This window comes from Malurus melanocephalus, unplaced genomic scaffold (genome assembly GCF_030028575.1).
Source record: "Malurus melanocephalus ecotype Western Australia unplaced genomic scaffold, MMel_1.1 scaffold_442, whole genome shotgun sequence".
Classification (NCBI taxonomy): domain Eukaryota; kingdom Metazoa; phylum Chordata; class Aves; order Passeriformes; family Maluridae; genus Malurus; species Malurus melanocephalus.
In genome coordinates, this window is record NW_026623674.1 from 158,169 (window position 1) to 181,731 (window position 23,563).

The 23,563-nt window shown below is 46.0% G+C and overlaps 1 protein-coding gene across 1 annotated transcript in view; it reads right to left on the bottom strand.

Annotated features, from left to right (window-relative positions):
- Positions 1 to 4,142: 4,142 nt before the first annotated feature.
- LUZP1 (leucine zipper protein 1) overlaps positions 4,143 to 23,563 on the bottom strand; it is a 38,416-nt gene continuing 18,995 nt past the window's right edge. The window contains exons 2-4 of the mRNA XM_057380269.1: positions 14,574 to 17,843; positions 10,339 to 10,503; positions 4,143 to 8,879 (exon numbers count right to left, since the gene is read on the bottom strand). Coding sequence (XP_057236252.1) covers positions 8,844 to 8,879; positions 10,339 to 10,503; positions 14,574 to 17,735 — 3,363 coding nt within the window. The 5' untranslated portion in view covers positions 17,736 to 17,843 and the 3' untranslated portion in view covers positions 4,143 to 8,843. The remainder of the gene's footprint in view (positions 8,880 to 10,338; positions 10,504 to 14,573; positions 17,844 to 23,563) is intronic.

Below are 23,563 nucleotides of genomic sequence, written 5' to 3' on the forward strand. Positions count from 1 at the left end.
AGAAGCTGGTTGCTACGAGTAGTAGCTTAGTGTAGAATGTATGTAAACTTATTTGTTGTTTTTTTTTTAATGGTTTTGTTTCGAAGAGTAATATTTTTGACCAATTGTATTCCTGTCTGACATTCAAGAATTTGGRGCAACTGCCTACCAGTAACAGCAAATCACACCTCTTACAAAATGGTCCATTGGCTGCTACACCATCTCCATCCTGGTGTCACTGAGTATGCTAAGCATACTGTTTTATTAAATATTTCCAACAAAATAAAAAATATTAGTACTTGTTTAGAGACAGTTGCCTAGACAGTAACTTAGCTGAAGGACCTATTTCTTGATTTCTGCCCAGTGCAGGGATGTACTCTGTACCTTYTGGCTTTGTTCCTACCAGGCTGATGAAATGATGTTGCAGCTGCCATTAAGCTTCTGAAAATAACTTTGGTTTGGCTGCTTTGAMATAGACACCTTATAATTCAGCACACAGAGCCTTCCTTTCACTGCACAGAGTAGTTATATGTAAGCATTTAGTTCTTTTCTTCTCTCTTCCTTTCCCTATTAGTATTAGACTAATTTCTTGAACTTCTGTCATCCTGTGTCTGCAATTTATCTGTCTCACCTATCCATGATGTCACCTGTCCAGGCTGTTTGTATGGACTTTCTTGCTTTTTACTGTTTCTCTTCTCACCCATGTCTGCACATGTACAGTCTGTCCCAGCTTCTTTCTGTCTCTGCACTTCACCAGAGGACTGGTGCCTCCTCTTGTTCCATGCCTGTCCTTTTCCCATTGCACTGCCCTTGTTTCTTCCTGAAGAAAATACTCTCAATAAGCATGACTGCAGACCTGGCTTGTTTCTAGCTCTGTTGCCTTTGGCCAGACTCTCCATCCTCTGTTTTTGTTCCTCTCTACTATTTCCTTGTGTATTCTTCACAGCTGGGGATCATTCATCCTCCTGACCATGTTTGTTATCTTCTGGTTTCTTTCTCCTTAGATGCTGAGGACTGTGGGGGTTATCTCCCATAGCCAGTCCTTTTAACAAGCTGAGACAAAGGGCAGGTTCTAATGTAGCAGGGATATTAGGCTGTGATTGAGAAAAGCCCATTGGAAGTAGYTGGATTTGGTGCCAAGGGAGACCTTTTAATCCAAACCTCCATTTGAATCAGTGTTACATTCCCCAGGTCTGTTACTTTGCAAATGTTGTAGCTAYTTGAGCCCCTGATGAAAAGGGGTGGTGATCACTGACTCCACTCATCCTTCTTGTGCCTTCCAGAGACAAGAGAAATTTGTGTTGGCTGGTCAGAGAAGTGCCACGGAAGGGGGGCAGGACTTGGAAGTCCAGTAGGGCATGGAGGAGGAGTGTCTGGGGGTGAAAGAGTAGGGAGAGAGTAATTTGAAAGTCGAGTCCCTGCCTTAGTTCAGGTAAAAGCCATCAGCACTACTATSCAGAGAAATCCTGTTCCAGGATGAGAGACATGACAGACCTTTAAAATCAACCAACAACTGAGCTGCTCTTGGCTTCTCTGRCTCAGATGGGAGAAGGATCTGAGAACTGGGGTGCTATGCAATGKAAGTGGGTCTCTCTCTTGTGGGGTGGTTTGCAGAATTCCTGATGGTGCTGTCTCTGTCATGAAATCCTGTGTGCTCTAGCAAAGTGTCAAAACTCTTGAAAGCACTTCAGTCCCACTGGAAAATAAAATAGTCCTTAACTTAATGCAGCTAATGGCCCCTTTTTCTAGACAAGTACCAGGCCACTTCTGCATAGTCTGAGGTAAGTTTGAGCAGATACCACTGCAGCTACACCGACTGTATCCAACTCCTCAATCCCTGCTCGACAATAAGAAGCCAGTGTTTTCTGTAGCTGTCAGTGGTGGAGGATGCAGTTTAGATTTGAGTGTGGATGCAGTATCCATGTGCTCAGTTTGCCTCCATTAAGCCTTGCACATCCCCTCTGATGTTTCCTGTGTTTCCCTCTGCCCAGAGGGGCTGGAATTTTCCCATCTCTGGGAAGGCGTTGGCTCCTGGTGCAGTATCACCATCTGGCTGTGACCTCTGCCTTAACTGCAGCAGAAATGGTGATGCTTTGTCCATCTTCTGTCTGCAACACCAGGCTCGTGGCAAACATCCACTGCTCCCACAACCCCTCACCGAGCATAGGCCTGTTCTGACAGACACCTGGATTCTGGATTATATTCATCTATTTTGGGATAAACCTGTAATTTGTCTGTGCCCTCTCTATGGTCTGTCTTTGAGAAAGGCTCCATGTCCCTCAAGTGGTGGGTATACGTTCCACAAAACCAACAGAGGGGGTGGCAGGAAGCTTCAGCACAAGTAGCATGGTGATTAGAATCCATTTGTGGACTGGGGATCATTTGGATGTATTATTTGTCTCAATTTTGCAAGCCTCTGCCACAAGAAAACCATTGTGTATGTTCTTCTGTGCAACTGCTGAAAGCAAGGAAGCAAATCTGACCCTCAGATTGAAAAGCAAGTTACTGAAGATAAAAAGGATAAGAGCACCAGGAGGCTGACAGAAGGAACACTGCTGGGAACACTGGGCCTGGATAGAGGCAGTGTGCTCTGTGCCAGTGAGAAGCAATGCTGTGCTGAAAGCATCGAGGTCAGCGGGACTGGCTCCAGAGCTGCTGGCACTTCCCACCTCTCTCCAGGGCTGTGAGCTTTTTGTTCAGGTTGGGGTGGTGGTAATGGTGTTGAGCAGCTATTTACAAAGTCAGGAATCAGAGGAAAGGGGAGTTGTCAGCTGCCTCTGTATCTCTGCAAGTGATTCTGGAGGTAAATGTGCAACACTGCTTGACCTCCTGTGAGCAGCTGATTGGAACCCAGGGCAGGAGGCACTGATGACCAGGGCACAGAGAGCACACAGGGTCTGGCTCAATGTCTCACCAAAAAAGATTATTTACAGCAGAAACCTTCTCCCAGGTGCGACTGAAGCAAAGAGGTTTGCAGCTGGAGTAGGGAGAGTACACCATTTGTAGGCAACAGGAGGACCACTGAAACCCACTGAAGCAAGTATATGTGACTCATCAAAGAGATCAGAGTAAAAAAAGGTTTTGGAAAAGTGAAGTTTTCTTTCTATTAAGCAGCAAGCCATGGGGGTTGACCACTGGGCCAGTGCACATCTTACACAGTCCCCATGTAGCAGTGGTGAGCTTGGCCTTGAACCACAAGGCAAAGAACCCCTCTGTGGTATGTGCTAGAGGTGTTGGTACAGAACAGACATGGAGCAGACATGGCAGCTTTGGAGAATAACACCACTGACACATTCACAGATCTCTGCTGCTCTTAGCAGGCCAGACACTGCAGTGGTTTTGTAGCTGCAGGTAAATAAGTACCTCTTTAATGATGTTCAGTAGCTGCTGATGTGAACTGGGTGAGAAAGGGCTCAGCCAAGCCAAATTTAGTCTTCTTAGACAAATATTTAACAGACAGTATCTCTGTAGGACTTCACYTTGCATTAATCAGCTGTACTCAGGGAGCAGCAGCTGAGGTGGCAGCTATGGATGGTTCCTAAACTGTCCCATCCATAATAACACATTTTACAAAGCTTCTGGAAAGATGTCCCATTTTGAAACCAGAATAAACTTTTCTATGAAGTGTGGTGYATCCCTTGCAAATCAATGTATTTCAATTTACAGTCACATGGGCTCATCTTGTTTTGTATGTGACAGCTGCTAATTGTATTTGTGCTAACTCTACCTGCACATTGCAAACAGCTGGAAACCACAAAGGAGACTTGGTCACTTGTGCTGCCTCTGTATCCTCCAGCATTGTCCAGGAGGTGACCAAAGGATCCTGGTTCCACTGCAATCAATAGTGTAGTTGATTAGCAGTCACTAGCAGTGACTCATTTCACTCTGTAGTAATGAATGCCCTTCCACTCCCAATTCTCAGCAATGCCATGTCCAGCTCAGCCAGCCTCAGTGGAGAGAGGCTGTGTACAACTTGATGAGTTGTGTACGCACCATCCCTGCCTGAAATGCAGTCTGCAACGGGTGTGTGAGATCTGTCTCAACAAAGGCACAAAACAAACTGCAAAGTGCTCAGCTCCAGCACTGAACCCCCTGCAGCATGGCACAAACACAAAAACACACACAAAAACACACACACACACACACACACACACACACAAACACACACAAAAACACACACACAGACACACACACACACACAAACACACACACAGACACACACACACACACACAAACACACACACAGACACACACAAAAACACACACTCTGCTGCCTCAGTGCCTCTCCCAGGGACAGCAGAACTCTCGAGCAGTGGGCACTGCAGAGGCTCAGCCATAAACACCACATCACACCCATGTAAAAAGAGAAGAGTGTTTATTGGTTATATACTGTAACGCTGACAGTGTTTGAGCCAGGAGAGACATGCAGATAAGTGGGTGTTTATATTTGGCATGCAGACTAAGAGCACTGTGTCACTGGAAGGAGGTGAGCACCATCTGTATCCACGCATGGGCAGCATGGGGAGGAAAGCTCTGGCTTTCCTCTACTCAGCATGCTGAGACAAGGCAAGTTCTAAGAGGGTGGAACAGTGCTGATAGCTCTATTAGACACAAAGTTTGTTTTAGGGAAAAAGGCAATACTGTAACCCTGGARAATCTGCTTAACTTGGATGAACCTGTGATTATGAAAAGATTTCTTACATTATTTGTCTTCTAACTAAGCTGCCCCACCCAAATATATGTTCACAAATACAAAAAAATAGATTTATTCTTTTAAAAATACATTCCATGCAGCCTGGAGTGCTGCTTCCCCAAAGCAGGAGCTGGCACTGCACAACCCARGAGGATGATCCTTTGGGCCTTGGATCCTGACCATCGGCCACATCTGCAAACAATGGCTTCATGTTCWGTCACACACAGCCCAGCCTGGGGAGGAGCAGCGCCCTGATCGYTTCAACTGTGTGCAAGGGTGGCAGGGATGAGGACTGCTGTGTTAGAGATGGCACCAATGGGACTATTGCTTCAATCTGCAGCTGGGAAATTGCTCGTGTCAAGTGTCTCTTGAAGCACCAAGGCGCATCCCCTGCCCTGTGCTTCCTGCCTTTTCCCTTGCTGGGGTCTYGTCCACAGGAGGGCTGTGGGTGCACAGCACAGCAGCACGGGCGGGTGGCCAAACTGTCACCCCCCAGCCCTGAGGAGCTGGAGAGGCAGCTCTGCAGGCTGCAGCCGTGTTTCTGGACATGAAGGAAGCCATTCCACAAAGCAGTAAGCTGCTGGTCCCTYGGACTGGAGACAGCTCTTCCAGGGAAAGCCACTGGCTCTCCACAAGGGATCAGCAGCTGAGGTTCCTTGGAAGCAGCAAGAAGTGACAAACTTCCTCTGTACAGCAAATACATTTACAACTTTGGAATTACCCGAGGGCTCGATGCATGGCCTTGTGCATCATCAAGCCTACTGAAAAGCTTGTTATATTTATATGCTAAAATTACAAATACTTCTTCAGTGATGGCAATATTTACACATATACTCTATTTTACAGCTGTTCAAAAAAAGTGTGCAATTTGAATAAACACATTGTGTTTCCTGAAGTCATTGCTATAAGGTTAATAATACAATCAGCTCCTATTGCACTCATTGACTAGAGGGTATGGTCCCTTTCCATTCTAGGCAGGGTTTTCTTTCTCAGATTTAATCTCARCTGTGGTAAAAACAACCAGTGTGCAGTTACCAAGTGACATCTGTGTCCAGTATTTACAAGCAGTGAGACTGAGTCTAAAACAGGAGTTCAARGTATCTGCTGTAAAATATTGAGCAAATAACTGAGGCAGCTGGAGAAAGGAGAGACATCATCTATGAGAAGCACCTGAAGACAGCAGACAGTGCCAGCAGCGCTGCGTTGCTGGAGCAGTAGCTGGGGCTAAGCCAGCTGAGCAGCAGGTAAAGCCCTCCAGTTCCTTGGGCAAAGCCTGGTCCTGACTGACAGAAGGAGAAACCCAACAATTGCTGCTGGTGGTTCTTCCCTTGCACTGCAGACATGGGGCTGTGTTCTTGTGGTGAGCAGCGGGGTTGAGAAGCTGATGGGTAAGCCAGTGCTTTGTGGGTAAGCACCACGTGCTGAATCACAGGGATACAGAGATTTCTTCACCAGGACTGAAACCACTTCCCTTGGAAGGCTCTTTGGGAGCACCAAGCTAAGCCACATCCATGCCAAGGTGAGAAGGAGTAAGCAGCTGGAGATGTCCTGCCATATGTGGACCTGCATGGTGCAGCAGGATGGGGCTGGGACTGAGGAACGCCGTTCAGTCACTGCCCAGAGTGATCCTTGTCCTCAGKATGTACGTGCTGTCCAGCAGTTTGTACAAGCTGCAAGTCCTGGGCAGCAGTGACCCAGGGTGGGGGAGCCCCACAACATTGCAATTCTCTGGTTCCAGAACACCCAGCTGTGGTTSTCCCACGGTGACTGTGACTGGTACAGGTTACACAGCTGGAGAGCTGCTCAGCAGAGGTTTGGCAATGTGCAGAATCCCTGTGACATCTGAAGAGACAGGTACATGCCAAGATGCCTCCCAGCTGCTCCCAGATTAAGCAGGCAGGTACTGTGAGAGGCATGTGGGATGCCGAGGCAGCAGATTTAGTTTTGAGGGGAACATGAAAAGAAGGGGCAGAGTCAGAGGCAGCATCCTGTGCTGGGCAGGGCCAGCAGCCCCCAAAGCAGGGCAGAGCTGGGCACTGCTGGGACCTGCTGGGCAAGGAGCAGGGCACACAGAGGCAAGGGAAGTGCTGCTGCTCAGGCAATCTGTCTGGTGTTGGGTGGTGGCCATGAACCTGACACAGAGTGAGTGCTGAGCAGAGCAGGGGGCTGAGGAAGGATACAGCCATTGCACAGGACTGTTACACAGCAAAATCCACAAGGGTTTCCAGTCCTTCCTGATAAACATGGGGCAGGGGAAGACAGTTTGTAAGTCTGAATTTAGCTTCAGAATTTCACTTACTTTCATTTTTAGTTTGGAGATTGAGTTTAAAGTGTTTTCCCAGTATCTCATTCTACTAGCACTACCATGTCAATGGTAAGAGAGAGCAGCTGATGTATTTGTTTTAATATAATTTAAAGATTATTGGAGTTGCCACTCAGTACTAATTTAAAAATATTACCTTTTTGTCTTGTTATGCAACTTGACACATATGTCATSACATGTAAAAGAAGATAATAAAGGGTTAAAAATATGCACTTTGGAAAACAACCTTAAAAATTCCAAAAAGAAACTTCTTTTTCAAAAATAATTTTTCCCTTCCTCTAAACAATCTTAATAAAAAGTAAAAATCATGTCACTGAAACACATCCCTTTTGTATAAATGTTGTCATACATATTTTCAAACAGCTCTATTTTTTTTTWAAATTAATTTTCTTTTGAGAATTGACATGGGTATTTCTCAGGCCAGGGAGGAGCTGCAGCACAGGGAGATGCAGTACAGGCAATCAGATGGATCTGGTACTGCTCCTCTGGARGTGGGATATAGGAACAAGTGTGGGGTGCAACTCAGACATGGAAACTRTTGGGGTGCAGCTCTTCCCACAGCRCCTCTGACACAGATCAGGGACTGATTTGGAGCATAATCCTTGTCCCACTGCAGAGAGGGACAGGAGCAGGAAACACTGGGGGGACAGTGGTGTTCATGTAGGGGCCAGCTCAGCAACTGGGGGATGGGATGGGATGGAAAGGAAGGACTGAGCCCTGTCTGTGAGCCAGGTACAATCCCCTTGCTCAGGACAGATGCTGCTGCAGCACCTCGTGGAGCTGTGGAGACTCTGTTGGCCCAACAATGACACCAGTTGCACTCAGTGGCCTGCAGGCACTGATGGGGACACACAGCTCTGTTTGAAGCACTCTCTGAYCATTCCTGGGTCCCAGGCATGGCAGGTGCAGGGTGAGGCACAGACCAAGGCTACTGGAGAGCAGCTCAGGTCCAATCCAGCTGTCTCCACCCTGTGTGGGGAAGGAACAACGACATTCTGCTTTTCTATGAGGAAAAGCATTTGTGTTTCTTTTTCTCTTAGGGCTCAACTGCCTTGCACAAACCACAGAGTTGTTGCCTGCAGTGTGACAGACATAAAGCTTCAGGTAAATGGTCCCAGGCAGGAGGAGGTGTTGCTGCTGTGTGAGCTTGGCTCAGTGGATGATTTCTTGGTGCAGGATCTCAATGGTGATGAGCAGGTCATGGAAAGCTTGTTGCAGAGACTGACAGAGATAGGGAACCAAATCCTTCTAAACAACATTTTCTGCTCTCCTTCCCGCTCAATGTGTAAACTCGCTAGTGGGGAACAATCTCCTCTTGCCTAGAGACAAACACAGGTGCTGGAAACACARGTGCTGAGGTGACCACTACCCCAGCCAACAAAGGTGTATTAGGAAWATGCAAACTGTCCATATGAACTGAAAACTTGCAATTGTTGTGGACAGCTGTCATGGAATAGTGGATGTAGTACTGGGACACTGCTGGAATCTTGTGTGAATGCAAGTGAATAACAAAAAGTTCTCTTTGCAAAAAGAGTACCATTGTTTGGAGAGGCTAGGTAGTCAGAGTTCCCATATGGAGACAGACCTATCATCCTACAGGGAAGATTAAGATTGCAGGTACAGAGATGAGAAGTGGGAGTCCCCTGAGCAAAGCCTCTGCAGCTGCCTCTTCAGCAATGAAGAAAAATAATTSACTGGTAAAGCTCCTGTACCTTTCAAATCGCATTACAAAACTGGTTTCAGGCTGGTTGAAGCCTCTGGAGAGGTCACAAACAGGTGTGAGGCCTGTGAGTTGGTACTATCCTGCCTCTTGCTTCACCATGTTCACTGAGAAGAAGGAAATGCAGCTCATCTCCGAGATGTCCGGCAAGCTCGGGAAGCACCCTGAAAGAGAGAACCACAACATCACAGACAGACTGGCCATGACCCAAAGCTGCCCCTGCAGCATTKCTGCTCTGCAGACAAGGACTGCACTTTCCCTTGGCAACCATCCCAAATCCCCCTGGGATCACAGTCCCATGGTGGGGTGGTGGGGAGAGCAGTGACAGGATGAGTTTGACAGGAAAACAGAGGCTCTGTCAGCTCAGAGTAAGCCCAAAGCAGAGGGTCCTGGCCCTGCCTCACATAGGCTGAGCTAATGAGCTTTTTTCATGCTGCAATGGACCCATCTCCACACCCAGCATGTGGGTCCTGAAAGTGAGATGCAGAACACCTGACAACAGAGGAGCTGGAGCACACCTTGTGTCATGTTCGGGCTCTTGCTACAGTCAGTGGAGGTCTGGGCAAGACAGAACACCTAAATGATGATCTGCATACTACAGGGATGACTTTACTGAAGTTTTTATTTACTGTTGACCCAGTCTGTGCAAAGGAAGCACAGCACAGCCTCAGATACAGGAGTCTGGACCTGGCCAGATGAATGTCACTGTGGGTTACACCTTTTGATAACCTCACAAGATTATTGCCAGGTTGCCTCCTTCCTCAGCCACCAACAAGAACAGTGTCAGTTCACTACTCTCTGCTGCAAACACAATCTTTCTTTAAACACCAGTCTGCAAAGCTCAGCTGGGATGATCCTGTGGGATCTTAATTCTGTGCCACTCACCATGAGGTATGACTCTGTAGGGCACTCAGCTGCCTCTCTGCAGTCCTGCTGCTCTCAGAGCAAGATTCAGCAATGTCCAGTGACACACACTGGTGACAGGTTTGGGGTCTTAGATATTTCCTGCTATGGATGATCCATAAACAGAAAGATGCACCTTGCTTTGGGCAGCTGAACAGGCCAAGAAGGAATGCCAGGAGAAACAAGAACTCTTTTGTATAGACATAACCATGGCTGTACACCTGAGAAGTCTGCTTGGACCTCTATATTGTCAGAAGGAAGCCCCCTGTGAAGACACTGGAACACACTTTCTTTTCATATTTCAAGCTATAAGTCATAATGGCTATAATGTAGGTCATTTTCCACTCCTTTGTGTTTCCAGAAAGATGTTTTAGGTGGCAGAGCAGCAGGGATGTAGCAGCAGAGAAACACTCCTGTAGCACAGCTGCCAGCTGAAGCAGGGACTCTGCTTTTGTATCTACAAATGTTTTGTTCCATCCCTGATTGRCTCATGTATCAGAGGATGACTAGATGCAGTGCCTCTTCATCCTCAGAGAATATTCTTAGCCATAAAGCTAGCTGAAACAAGTTTATCACAGAAAATATACAGCTCTAAAAAGTGCTAACTTCAGACAGGTTTTCTCCTACAAGGGACTTTTTGGACAACTTCTCTAAGTTAAGTTACTGGGAGGTCAGTTCAGATATTGGCTTTGTGCCTTGTAACTTCCTTCCCTCACATACCTGCTCCTCTCCTTGGAGACCAGGTGGTGCAGGGGAGTTGGATTCAGGGTCCTTCAGCTCCACCTTGGTGGCTGTCCTTTTCCCCAGAGTATCCATCTGTAAGAGGTACTCAGAAGAGCCGTAATGCTTCCTTCTTGAACTGGACACAAAATCCTTGTTTTCATCCTGTGCAAAGGAAAATAAAAAGYGTTGGGACCCGGGGTCTATGAAGGGTCTGGAACAGCATGGGGTCCTAGTCCTGGGTTTGCAGTGTAAGGTACTGGCTTGAGTCCCTTTAGCAAGGAGGGACTTAAGCCACCAGATGAGCTCTGGCATGGTCTCATTTAAGTGCTACTTCATAAAGATTTTTTTTTTCAGAAATTATCCAGTAATTTTAACCCAAGTTATGGGTGCATAGTCACAAAACAGAACAGATCCCTTGGACAAAATTACTGAGGTCCAAGGAAAGATGAAACCACTGATATGGTCTGGCTGGCTGCTTAAGTAAAAGCCTCTGTGGAGTCAGCAGGAGTGAAATGATGATAGATACAGTAATGGGGTCTGGGGCAGGGGGGTGGGAGCTACCAGAGTGGCTTCTGTGTGAAGCTGCTAGAAACTTCCTTCACATCTGTCAGAGCTAATGCCAGCTGCCTCTGAGATGGACCTGCCACTGGCCAAGGCCAAGACAATCAGAGAAGGCAGCAGCAGCATCTCTGTGATAACATACAAAGAAGGAAAAAAAGTTATTGAACAGAAGTAATTGCAGCCAGGGAAGAGAGAAGTGRGAATGTGTGAGAGGAACAGCTCTGCAGACACCAAGGTGAGACAAGAGTTCTAGGTGCCAGAGCTGAGATTCCCCTGCAGCCTGGTAAAGACCTGGATGAAGCAGGCTGTGCACTGCAGCCCATGGAGGTCCACAGGAGYTTCAACCCATCTGCAGCCTGCAGAGAACCCCCACATGCAAGTGGACCCCCAAAGAAAGCTGTGGCCCTGTGAGAAGCCCATRTTGGARCAGGCTCCTGGCAGGGACCTGTGGACCTGTGAAAGAGAGAGCCCTGGAGAGCCTTTACTGGAAGGATTTATTGACCCCCTGGGGGACCCACACTGGAGCAAACAGTTCCTGAGGGACTGCACCTCATGGAAAAGTGGCCCACATTAGAGCAGCCTGTTCCTGAGGGACTGTGCCCCATAGAAAAGTGACCCATGTCGAAGCTTGGAGAACCATAGCCCGTGTCAAGGACTCACAATGGAGCTCATGGAGAACTGTCTCCTGTGGGAGGGATGGCATCCCCTGCTGAAGCAGAAACAACATGTAATGAACAGACCACAACCCACATTCCCATCTCCCTGCACTGCTGGGGATGAGGAGATAGACACTGGGAAGATGTTTTTAAGATTTGATTTTTACTTCTCATTAGTCTGCTCTGGTTTTGGCTGGTAATAATTCAATTAATTTGACCAAGTCAAGTCTATTTTACCAGTAATATGTGAGTGATCTCTCCCTACCTTTATCTCCATTCATTAACCTTTCATTCCATTTTTTCCCCCCTGTCCAGTTATGGAAGGAAGTGATAGAGAGGGGTTTTGGTGGAAGCTTGACATCCAGCCAKGGTCAACCCACCACAGATGCCTTGTACATTAGTCCCCAAAGCAGGAGAGAGAAGGGGCAAGAGGCAGAACATCCCTGGACACTGCCTGGGAGACTTTTCCAGGAGATGCTCCCRTCAGCAGAAGGGATGATGGCTTCTCTTGAAGACAAGCCTACCTTTAGGATTTTGCCAAATTAATGCAGCACACAGCCCAGTTCCAGTCATATYAATGTCAGAGGCATAAGAAAAGCCCACATTCATGTGACATCACTGTTGCTCATCTGCTCCCTGCCTGCCAATGCATTTCACTAATTTTCATCAGTCAAACATCACACCAGAGAAATACAGACTTCACTATGCAAAACACAAAGCCTAACAGAAGGACTGCTCCAGGTCTTGCATTGCCTCAGGTCTTCAGGGAGCCCGAGAAGGCTGCCAGCAGCGGAGGGAGCTGGTCCCTAGGCTGCAATACCATCATCCATCATCCATCCTGCTCCCTGGGGCTCCCAAAGCAGCATTCTGACAAGCTGGTGCTTCTGCAGCACAGAGCTGCATTACAAAGAGCCGACACCTCCTCAAGTTCCATTACAGGACCTTTGCCCGCATCAGCAATACACAAAGGGAAGGTTGCAACGGAAGAGATGAAGATGKATTTTGGCAAACAGCACAGATACTGCTTAATAAGATTCTTAAGGGACTGTCAGACTGTGGGTGGTGGAGCTCGAAAGAGGGGACAGTGATACCTTCATAGGACAGCTCAGTGCCCAGCCTTCTGCCAGAGAAAACAGTGACAACTTTAACTGAAACACAGATCCCAGCAGAAACAAGCTGCTGTGATATGAGGCATATTATAAGCCTGAAGATACCCTTCAAAGGGTTTTAAACTGTATACAACAATTTAAGTTGTTGTATACATATACAATTTGCTCTATCTATCTGCAGTTTTTTAGGTTAACGTCATGCTCCTCACTTACAAACTAAAAGTACACTTAATCTATGACCAAGTAGTCAGGTTTGTGACTGCGTGGTACTAAAGGTGATTTTATTGCAAAGTATGATGCAGAGAGAGATCCTGAGCTCAGTCCTGTGTGAACTAACCATGTGGTCATCTCCTGACACAGGCAAGGCTGGAAGCCAGCTAATCCTGGGTATATTTGGGCAGAGGCAGAGATCAGGTTGCTCTGTCAGGTACACCTCAGCTGCTGTGAAGCTACACTGCATAGCTGGCAAATTTGATCTGACAGGGACCTTGAGAGCACCTGCAGAACGCACTGCAGAGCTACATTCCACTCTAGTGAGCTGCCAGGAGGAAGATTGAAAAGAAATCCATGAGTGCCCACTGTTTAGGGCTCCATGACCAACCACACATGAACCCAGCAGTAAGCAGAGATCACTTCAGTTGTGAGAGTCAAGGATGTGGGTGCTGTGAATTGAAACTCCTGGGATAAAGGACACCCTAGGAATGGATCTCTCATCTCCCAAGCAYGTAAACTGCTGTTATGCAGAAGGACAACTTCAATCATATTAGCTCTGCTTGGATTCATGAATGAGCAGCACAGATTACCTGTGAGCCACCCTGGCCAGGCAGACAATGTATTCTCAGTTTCCAATGTAGCTGGAAGGCCAGCCTGTGTTTTCTAACACCCAGCAACAGACTCTCTGCAAAGCTAAAAGCAAATTCTTCTCAAGCTAAAAGCCAGAGAAGTGGAAGAGAGGTTTTGAAAATGTAAAACTCCTTGCGTATGTCCACCAGTTCATCTTTGTCAATGCTGAGGTCATTCAGTTATGAATCTATCCCCTCTGCCACCGGCCCTGTCAGATTATCCAGCTGGGTTCCTCCTGTAGACTGGCAATAGCAGCAGCTACTCAGAGGTGTTAGGAGAGGCAGGAGCTGCAGCAGTGTGGGGTTTAATGGCCAGAAGAGTTCTTGCTGCTAGGGAGTTCACTGGAAATCTGCCCGTCTGCAGCTCCAGGGGCATGCACATCTCACCAGACCAGCTGGCTGCATGTGTCACTGCTTGGAGGGACTCACCTCACTGGTACTAGTCTAAGGAACAGAAAAAGAGCACAGCTRTCCTTGTGGCTCTTGCTCCTTTTCAAGTGRAATGCTGACACAGAGCAAGRAGGGAGCAGCTTTGTGTTACCAGCYACCATCCATTAGGGGATGCCCACGAAGCACTTCCAGACCAGAGTGGGGTTTCACATGAGAAAACCATGAAGCTTTTACCAAAAAGAGCTCTATCTAGCTCTATGGCTGCCATTAGAGCTACAACTTTGCCTCAGTCACAACCCCACTCAAATCTGCTCATTTCCATAATTTTTTCCTTGCTATTCCAAATTGAAAGTGCCACACAAAGACACTCTGAAAAGCACTACATCCTACTTAAGCTGTGACTATGTCTTCTCCAATGCTACTATGCAGTTATTCATATARCATTACAAAACCCAAGCAGATGGCTCTCATTTCAATAAGGCTAAATCTGGTAATTCACATACGAGAACGTTGTGGGCACTGTGAATTGTAAATTCACYGAAGAAAGACAGCAGGAGCTGGGAGAGGCAGCACTTAGGAAATAAGCTCTAAGAATTTCAAATCATGCATCCTACAACTAATAGCAACTTGGAAAACCTCATCAACTSAAAGAGTGTTGAACACAGAATACTTACAGGTAGCGTGTTCCGCTGCCAAGCAGCAGCTGCTGTAGKTTCACTTGCATAGCTCCTGCGTGTTAGCAGTTCAGATGCACTTAAGTTACTTTTGGTCCTTCGGGACCCCAGTTCAGGGGCGCTCCAAGAATTAGCAGCGGCATTCGTCCTTGATGAAGTCTGCTCCAGGGAGTCTGATTTTGGACTACTCCCTTCCAYTTCTAAAAGGTCCACTGACGACCTACACAAGTTTGTGGCACTGGAAGATGCACTTTTCTCCACTTTGGTTTGAGAGTCCTCCAGGGAATGTAGACCTTGTCTTGTTCTCCAGGAACTTCTCACAGTGACATGCTTTGTTTCGGATGAAGCTGCATCTGATGAGCCATGGCTCTTCCAGCTGATTGTCTCTGCAGGTGTCTCACTGTTCCTCTCTGKCAGTTCAGAAGTCTTTAGCATAATGCTGCTTCTCGAGACCACTGTTTCAGCTTTACTTCTCGGCGCTGCCTCTCCACTTCTGTCAGTCTCAGATGATTTCAGAGCACTTTTATTAATCGAGATCTCAAAGGGTGAAGGGACATTGTTTGTTACTGATGTTGAAGGCTCATTTGAAGCAACCCTGATGTTGCTGGTGGTAACATGCCTTTCCTTTGCTGCTGTATCTGCACTGGTCCTTGGAGCTGTTGGCTCAGAAGGAAAGATTGTGATGCTGCTTGTCATTTTATTTGTTACCATTTTTAAAACAGATTTCTGTTTTTCTGACTCTGCCTCTGGAACAGTCTCTCCCATGACTGCCTTCATATCYTTCTCAATAATTGCAGGTTTAATGATGGCTTTTGATCTCAGAGCTTCTCTTGGGCTGAACGATCTTCTGGATTTCAGTCCTTCAGTGCTGGCATCTGAAGGTTTTGTGCACTTGGTAGAGTCTTCATCATTCACAGTGCTTCTGTCATTTTCTAAAAGTGATGCTCTAAAAACTCCCCTYGAATTGGAGAACTGCTTGGAACTGACTTTCTTTCTTGTCTCAAAATCTGATTGAGTGGTTGTTTTTTTGCCTCTTCCTGATTCTTCATCTGAATTAAGTTTTTCCTGGTTACTCTGGATGGTTTTGGAGTCAGTTTTTAAACCGGTATTTATGTGATCGGTTGCTGAACTTGAGGACTGATCTGTGTCTGCTTTATCAAGACCTGTGAGAATCTGCAGAATGTCTTCCTGACTCCTGGAGTGATGGGAACGCTTTGTAAGCATTGAAAGTTTCACACTTTGAAGTGATGTGTCTGCAACTTCTTTTTCCTGGGAGGTTACTGCCCTTTTAGCCCTCCCCTCTGAGGGCTGTCTGTGTGATGCAGCAAAAGTGCTYGCTGCTTCTACTTTAGAGCCAGCAGAGTCTGAGGCTGACACACTGGAGGACATGTGGTACCTGTATGCTGAAGCTGTGCCATTGGAAGAGGTGTGGTTACCTCTTGTGAGTTGTGTGTCCCCCGAGCAGTCACTGACTTCAGCCTGATTTGTTTTCAGCTTCTCAGCCAAAGAAGCCGTTGATTCTCCCTTGCTTGACTTTTCATCCCGTGTGTCAGCACCATTTTGGCAGTTACCACGGAGCACCTGAGATGCCTTTTCAGCCTTGGATCTCAGGCCTGTGTCACCACCAGGTTTAGAAGGTGCTTTCCAAGACTTCTGCTCCTGTGCAGCAGGAGGATATCGGCTGAGGACAGACGGCTGCTCTTTGGATCTCTTCCCCTCATTCTGCATGATGCAGCCTTCCTTCTGACTAGAAGAAATAGTGGAAACTAAAGATTTCTCTTCCTGTCTTCTTGTTTCTGTGACAGCAGTGTCTGAAAGGGTAGATGCACCAGATGCTTTCCCTGCTTTTCTGTTCATTAAGCTTGGACTGGGCACTTGCTTACCACTATGGCTGTAGCTGTCATTACTGACAGAGAAATCTCTGTTCCGTGCTCTTTCCCGGCGCTGCTGTGGTGAGAGCTCCCTTGGCTTGTGCTTAGCAGCTGCCAAATCAGTCATGATACCTCTGTATTTAGGTCGGTCATGTTTTCCTCTGCTAGAAAAGCTTGTATCTTCATTTTCAACTTCTCCATTCTCCAGATCTTTTTGTTTCTTTATTTGCTTTTTTATTTCTTCTAGCTGACCTGTTAAGAGTTTGTTTTTATTCTGTTCACTCAAGTAACTGTCTTGAAGATCATTGTTTTTGGCTCTCATTTTTTTAAGTTCTTCTTCTAAAGATTCAAAATGTTTGATCTGAGTTTTAAGTTTCTCAATTTCTTGGGTGAGATCTTTCACTTTGTTGTCTTCCTGGTTTTTATTCTTTTGGTTTTCTGATTTATTCCTGGTTTCATTTTCTACATGTTTCAGGTAATCCACACTTCCCTTCCTCCTGGTCTCCTTAGAAGGCAGTGCAGAAGTCAAGTCATCTTCAATTCTCAAATCATTTCTGTCCAGGAGATTGTTGGATGACCTTTCTAGCAAATTGGATGCATTTCTAGTTTGATCTGCCCTATTTAATTTATTGTTTTGTTCTAGTTTCTGTGTTAGTTCCTGGATTATTTTTTCATTTTGCTTTTCTCTTTCATTGAAATGTTTTCTTTCTGTGATAAAGCTCATGGCTAAGGATTTCAGCTTTTCTAACTCACCCGTTAAGGTCTGCTCAGTTTTATCCAGCCTGTCCTCAGATGATTCCAGTTCTTTCACTTTCACTCTAAGTATTTCTAATTCTGTAGATATYTTTTTGGTCAAGTTCTTTTCTTCATTGAGGCTAAGACACAGCTGTGTACAGTCATTCTTGCTCCTGCTGAAGGCCTCCTCCAGCTTCTCYAGATCTGCCATTCTCCTCTGAAGAATCTCAATTTCTGACTTCAGATCTCGAGTGAGGCTCTCCTCCTCTTCAAGTTTTTCTTTCATTAATCTGCAAAGCTCTTCAGCCTTCCTAATTTCTTCATCCTTGCCTTCAATCTTCAGCACTCTTTTCCTCAGGGCTTCAATGTCAGCCAGCATGCTGGAGTTGCTGCCTTCTGCCTGGATAACTTTGTCCTGGAGGTCAAGCAGCTCATCCTCTGCTTTCTGCAGATTTTTAGTTGCTTCCTCCAGCTCATCAAGGCGGCGACTAAGGCTCTGCAATTTGAAACGTAGGTGTCGATTTGAGGTTTCCTTGTAACCTGTACATTCTGCCATGGTTATTTTATTCCTTTTAGAATAAAGCTTTTCTTAGTCTGGGTGAATGGTATACACCTTGTGTATTCCTGGTATGTTATTGTTCCTTTGAGCAGAGGCAATCTCACCCTGAAAGAAAAAATGCTCAAAATCAATATAAGAGCTCAGATTATAAGTATCCTCACTGTTTAAGTTAGACTATAAATGTTTATATAAATAACYTTTTAATTAACCACATTTCTGAGTACTAAATTAGGTGAAATGAAATTGCAGAGAARAGCCACAGCCCATTTATTTTGGTTATACAGGGTTTCCCAAAACAGCCTGTTCCCCATAGCTGAGGGCAGGAAGTGTCCTCTGCTGATCTGTACAGTTGGTTTGTGCACACCCAGTGGTCCACAGTCAGTGCAGCTGCTCACGTGTGAGATCCCAGGCTAGAGGGCCACATTTATGCAGGACTCAGGTCCCTGCACATGGACATGCCCATGCAGCAGACACCTCTCTTTTCAGCACTGCACCAATCTCCTGAAGATGCCTTGGTTTCGAAGATTTAGGAACTATAAACAGAATTAGAAAAATGCAAACTMCAGCCATATGGTAACCACTGAGGATGGGGCAAGCCTTCCGCACTGGCTTGCAGATGGATGGGATTGAGAGCTTCTGACATTCGACACAGCCAGTTTTTTTCCAGCATCTCAGGCTGCTCRGCAGCAATCTTAATCTGGGATGTATGCACATCACAAGGACAMTCTGCCAGTGGAGTTTCAAGTTTCTGTCTCCCATTTTAAAAGCTGTTGTTGCCCTCAGCTGCCACCCACTCACCCACCCTGGAGATGAGCAGGGCGCACACTGACACACTCAATGTGAACTCTTCCCAGCTCAGCTCAGAGCTGGCAGTGTGTTTTTTAAACAGCCCCTCTGTACTTGGAGRGAGGAGCAGGAAGCAGCCCCTGGGCAGACCAGAATGGCCACTGGGAGGATCTGAAGTCCCCTTCTGGCACTCAGCATTAGCACCATCCTGTCCTAGGCCTGAAACATGGCCCAAAGCATGAGAGGGCTACTGCAGACCTGAGGGGAGGGAGGGTGACTGCAGCTCTTCGATCCGCACCCTTGCTCAGGCAGTCTGTCTTGGAATGGGACTCGACCTCCAGAATTTTTGTGGTGCTCTCCRCAGAAGAAACACCCAGGAGTTTCCTATTGCACAGTGCCAAGAAGTGATGAGCAGGATGTGGGCAGGGGGCCCAGGCTGCAGACAGGCACATGCCATGCAGGCTGTCCTGGTGCACCCTGGGCACAACGTGATCCGTCTCCTGAAGGACCTCCCTCACTCTTGGGGAGTTACCATCCTGTGGTTAGTCTAAAGCTCTTCCAGCCCCTGAAAGGAGCACCACAAACAGTACCTGGAGAGGAGCCTTGGCATCCTGTGTGCAGCAGTGCACCCAGCCTTGGCCACATGCCTGTCCCCTCCCTTACCACCATGGCCATGTCCTGCTCCTGGACTACCTTCCCTCATGTTRTCCACACACCATCGAGGCCACTGTACCTGCCTGCAGGCTGGAAAGGCTGCTCAGACCCCAGCAGAACCTCATCAGAAATGCCACTGGATGAGCATAGGAAAGGCCACAGCAAGCAGCTTCACAGTGCTCTGAAAACAAAGCCCTGTCCCTAGCAGGCCTGGGAGCTGGCAGTTAATGGTTAACCCAACACCAGCTACTGGCTGGGAAGTGAGAGCAGCCTCGTCCCCAGAGGGATGCAGGGCTGGTGTGTGGTGTTGGATGTGGTGTTGGTCTAACACTGCCACAGGGTCCAGACAGGCTGTGGGACCTGTCCACAGAGGCACTCAGAGTTGTACCAGAGATGGCTCTGGAACTTCCCAACACACCTCCCCAGCTGACATCATTTACACTGTCAGAGGTGAAAGAGGCTCAGTCTAATTAGTTTAATGAGGCAAAGGTGATGTAAAGCAACATCTACCAAAAAAAAGAGAAATGATCTGTAAGAAATCTCCTAGATGAAGGCCCTTTAACTTCCGGGCATAACCAGAAATAACATCAGTGCTTGGAGACAGAACCAGACCAAATTAGTATTACAAATAAAGCTTACATTTATAAGGTTGAGGGGAATTGGCCAATACAAAATATTATCTCAGGTAGTGACTGCTTTGAGGTCATGATTTCAGTTAGGGGTTGGACCAGAGAACTCAAGCGGATCTCCAACCTAAACTACTGTGGCTGTTCATGACTGTTTTTCTCCAATCTGTCAATGATATTAAAGTATCAGAAGAAATGGTACAGGATTCAAACACTGGGACTATTACTAATGTTGTTGATGGATATTTAAAAAGGAGCTGTTAAATAAATCTAGTAAAGATTGTAAATGTACTGAACAACCTGATACGAATGTATGGACTCCATATTTCTCTCTATTTTGGAAAAGTGAGCAGTTCTCAGCCTACCTCGATTTTACAATTTTAATGAAAAAACAGAACATCAAAACCCCAAACCAACAAAAAGAAACAAACCAAAACAAAAAACCCAAACCCCAAAGAAACCCCAACAAAACAAACAAAAAACCAAAACCAACCAAACAAAAAAGCCCAACCCCCCCAACTAAACAAAAAGCCCAAACAACAACAACCCCAAAAACAACCCAAAACAAACAAAAAAAAAACCACAGGAAGAAAAGAGGATGATAATTTTCATGAATAGCAAGTAAACTGTGGCAGTGGCAAATGTAATAGGGAGAGTTCAGTCTCACAGAGCCATCTGAGTCACCTAAAAAGTCAGATTAASGACTCCAGCAGGCTCTATTCCTGGACACACTGAAAAGGCTCARTGGTCACAGCAGCAGCTGATGTGCTCCTGCAGCCCAGGGACAGTTCCTTTTGGTTTTACCAGAGGAAATACTGAGCAGAAGGACAACAGAAGGGATGACATTATTTTATATGTGGTACACACCTATATATTTACACACCCAAAACTGATGCATCTCACTTTGCTTAAATATGGAGATACTTACAATATGTTCTAGAGTCTTCTAGATTCAAAGAGAAAAAAGATGCTCAGCTGTCTTCACTGACCTTGCCAGGGAAACAGGACCTTGTACACAAGAACTCCTGCCTCACTGACAGCAAAGGGAGCTCCGGCATTGGCTCAGACACAGAATATCTGATGCCACTCTTTCTCCAGAGGCCATGCATCAAGAACATGAACTGAAAGCTGAGGAAAATTCTGGAARAGCTCAGAAAAGCTGTCAGGTATGCTTCTTTACTCTTTAAAATGTTAAGACCTGATTTCACTTCAGAAAGGGCAATCCTACATTAAGCCAAGAAGCACAATAGCATCCCTTTGGGTTTAAGCTGTTGAAATATTGTTCTTCAAATGAGACACGTAGGAAGCCTGGGGAGTCTCCAACTACCTGTTACTCAAATAAAATATCAAGGCAAAATATGTGGTCATTAACAACCTACCGGGAAGAAAGATTTTGTCTGATCTAAAAGGTTCTTCATTAGAGCACATGGAGCTAAGCCCTAATTTCACATTTTTACCAAATCAAAGCAGTAATGTAGTACCAAACACTGCAGTGAATTTACCTGGATTCACCATTTAAATTACTCATTCTGATTCTACTTTTCTCYACAGATTTGTCATTGAGTTTTCTGAACTTCCTCAACAAGTGTGCGTATCTCCTAACTACATTTATATTTAGCATTRTCAGTTGCCTGCTCCCACTGTTTARTACAGACTGCCTTTGAGGGCTTTTCTGACTCTGCATGGTTTTGGCTACAGCATCCTGTTAAACAGCTGCAAGAATTCAGTGTTCAAGACATCACTAGAGTCATAACTCTCAATTACCCTTTATGTTCATAAWTTTTTTTTTCTGTACACTCACTTTTGCTCATTATATCCAATCTAATGAAAATGTTTCTTTAGCAGCATCATTGGATATTACTTCCCCTGGAACTACTTTATCTTGCCTGCATAAAAGACACACAGCTCACAGCTGTGAACAGAGGAAAAAAGAACTCYAGCTAGAAACATTTGCATTAGCTAAACACTTTATGAATTGGGAAATAAGAATCATCTATTTCAGGACCAGCAATTAAATTACTACTATGTGAGACCTACTCACATCATCCCTGCCAGTTCCTCACGCCCACGATGGTGTTCCTCTCCAGATGCACAGAAGCATCTTACCCTACACATCATCTTCCTTGYCCTGATTTGGTTGTTGGGATGAGTCCCACAAGCACCCACTGCTCTTGGTTTTGGGATGTCCCCAAAACGTTCTTGTAGAAAAATAACTGTTGGAACCAACTCCTACGTGCTTTCTGTTGTGCTAAGATAAAAATGCAGCCAGCTGCCATACACGTCTGTTGAGTACTAGGAGACACATCTCTCACAAGCACATTTTGCATTTCATCTTTGGTTTTTTAAATCTTTTTGCTTGCACTTTTATACTGATCATGCAACATCCCTCACTGTGGTTGGGTGAGCCTGAGCTCCCACTGATGGCACTGCTGGTCTGCCACAGCACACGTCATCACAGCAGATATCCAGTCTTAAAGAAGAAGGAGAATTATTAATGGCTTAGTCTGCAGCCTCTTTTTACTAATTTATTTGCTTGCTCTTGAAGTTGTCAGGGTTTCCCATRGACTCTGGAGAGCAGCACTAATCATAGGCAATAGAAAATCAATAGATTCAAGCTATAATCAGAGAACAGAAGAGCAATTTTCCTTATTGGAGCTCGAGTCCTTGGGATCCTCTATGCTGTGAAACCACACAGGCTGAGGTTTGCATTCCTTAGCTGACAGATGGTCCATGGGTTCACATGAGGAGCAGAGCAGGGTTATTGTCCATGCTCTTATGGATGGAACGTATATCTGGTACTACTCCCTCCACTTCCCCAAATGATGGGGTGAACTTAGAACCCCCTGTTCTRTTTTCTGCTAAATTATTATTCAGAATATCCATGGGAATTGTATTTTTGCCCTGAACACAATGCTAGGAGTGTTTGGACACATCTGAGGAAATGGAGCCTTAGGCAATGTGAGTCTCCAGACTATGTATTCAAATTGCATTGGGAGGCTGAGGGTCCCTTCAGGCACCAGGACAGCTCTGGGGATGTACATCAGCAAAACCTGGGGTAGTGAGGGAGATCCTCTGAGCAGTAACCAATGGCCAAGCAGGTCAGGGAAAAGCTGATGAAACGTTGCTCCTGTTCTAATGCATACTCTTCCACCTGAAGTACAGGTTAGGTGTTGGGTGGATTCTGTCCCATGTGCACATACAGCTGTAGTTTTAATTAAACGGTTTCTGGTGTTGCATACATATGCAATGGAGTGTGAGCATGTCACTCACGTATGATAATGCTGCTGATGAATCATGCTTGTATCACAGCTCAGTGTGCTGAGAGCTCAGTGGGACTTTTCTTCCCTGCCCCAGGATGAAATGGGTTGGGAGGAGTCAAACATGTCATTCTGTGTTTGTAAAGCAAAATTTTTCTGCCATCTATAGAGAAAAAGGACATGGGTGTCACAAATTGCAATACTGTGTCCAGAGCCTTCAGTCAGTTAGAGAAGGAAGGAAAGTTTTTCTTAACACCATTTTGCCTTTTATGAGCTCTTYCCAGCACCTTGACTTGACACAATGACACATAGTCATAAGAACAGGAGAAAAACACTCAAGAAAAGAAAAAAGGTATAAAACAAGACAGTCAGACGAAACAATAGCCAAAGTACCCTATGTGACATCAATCCTGCATGCCACCTGCAGGCATCTAACAACCTCGTGGGACTGCTGAGGAGGCAGATTATGTATTTGCTCACACAGGATGCAGGGAGGCCCCCT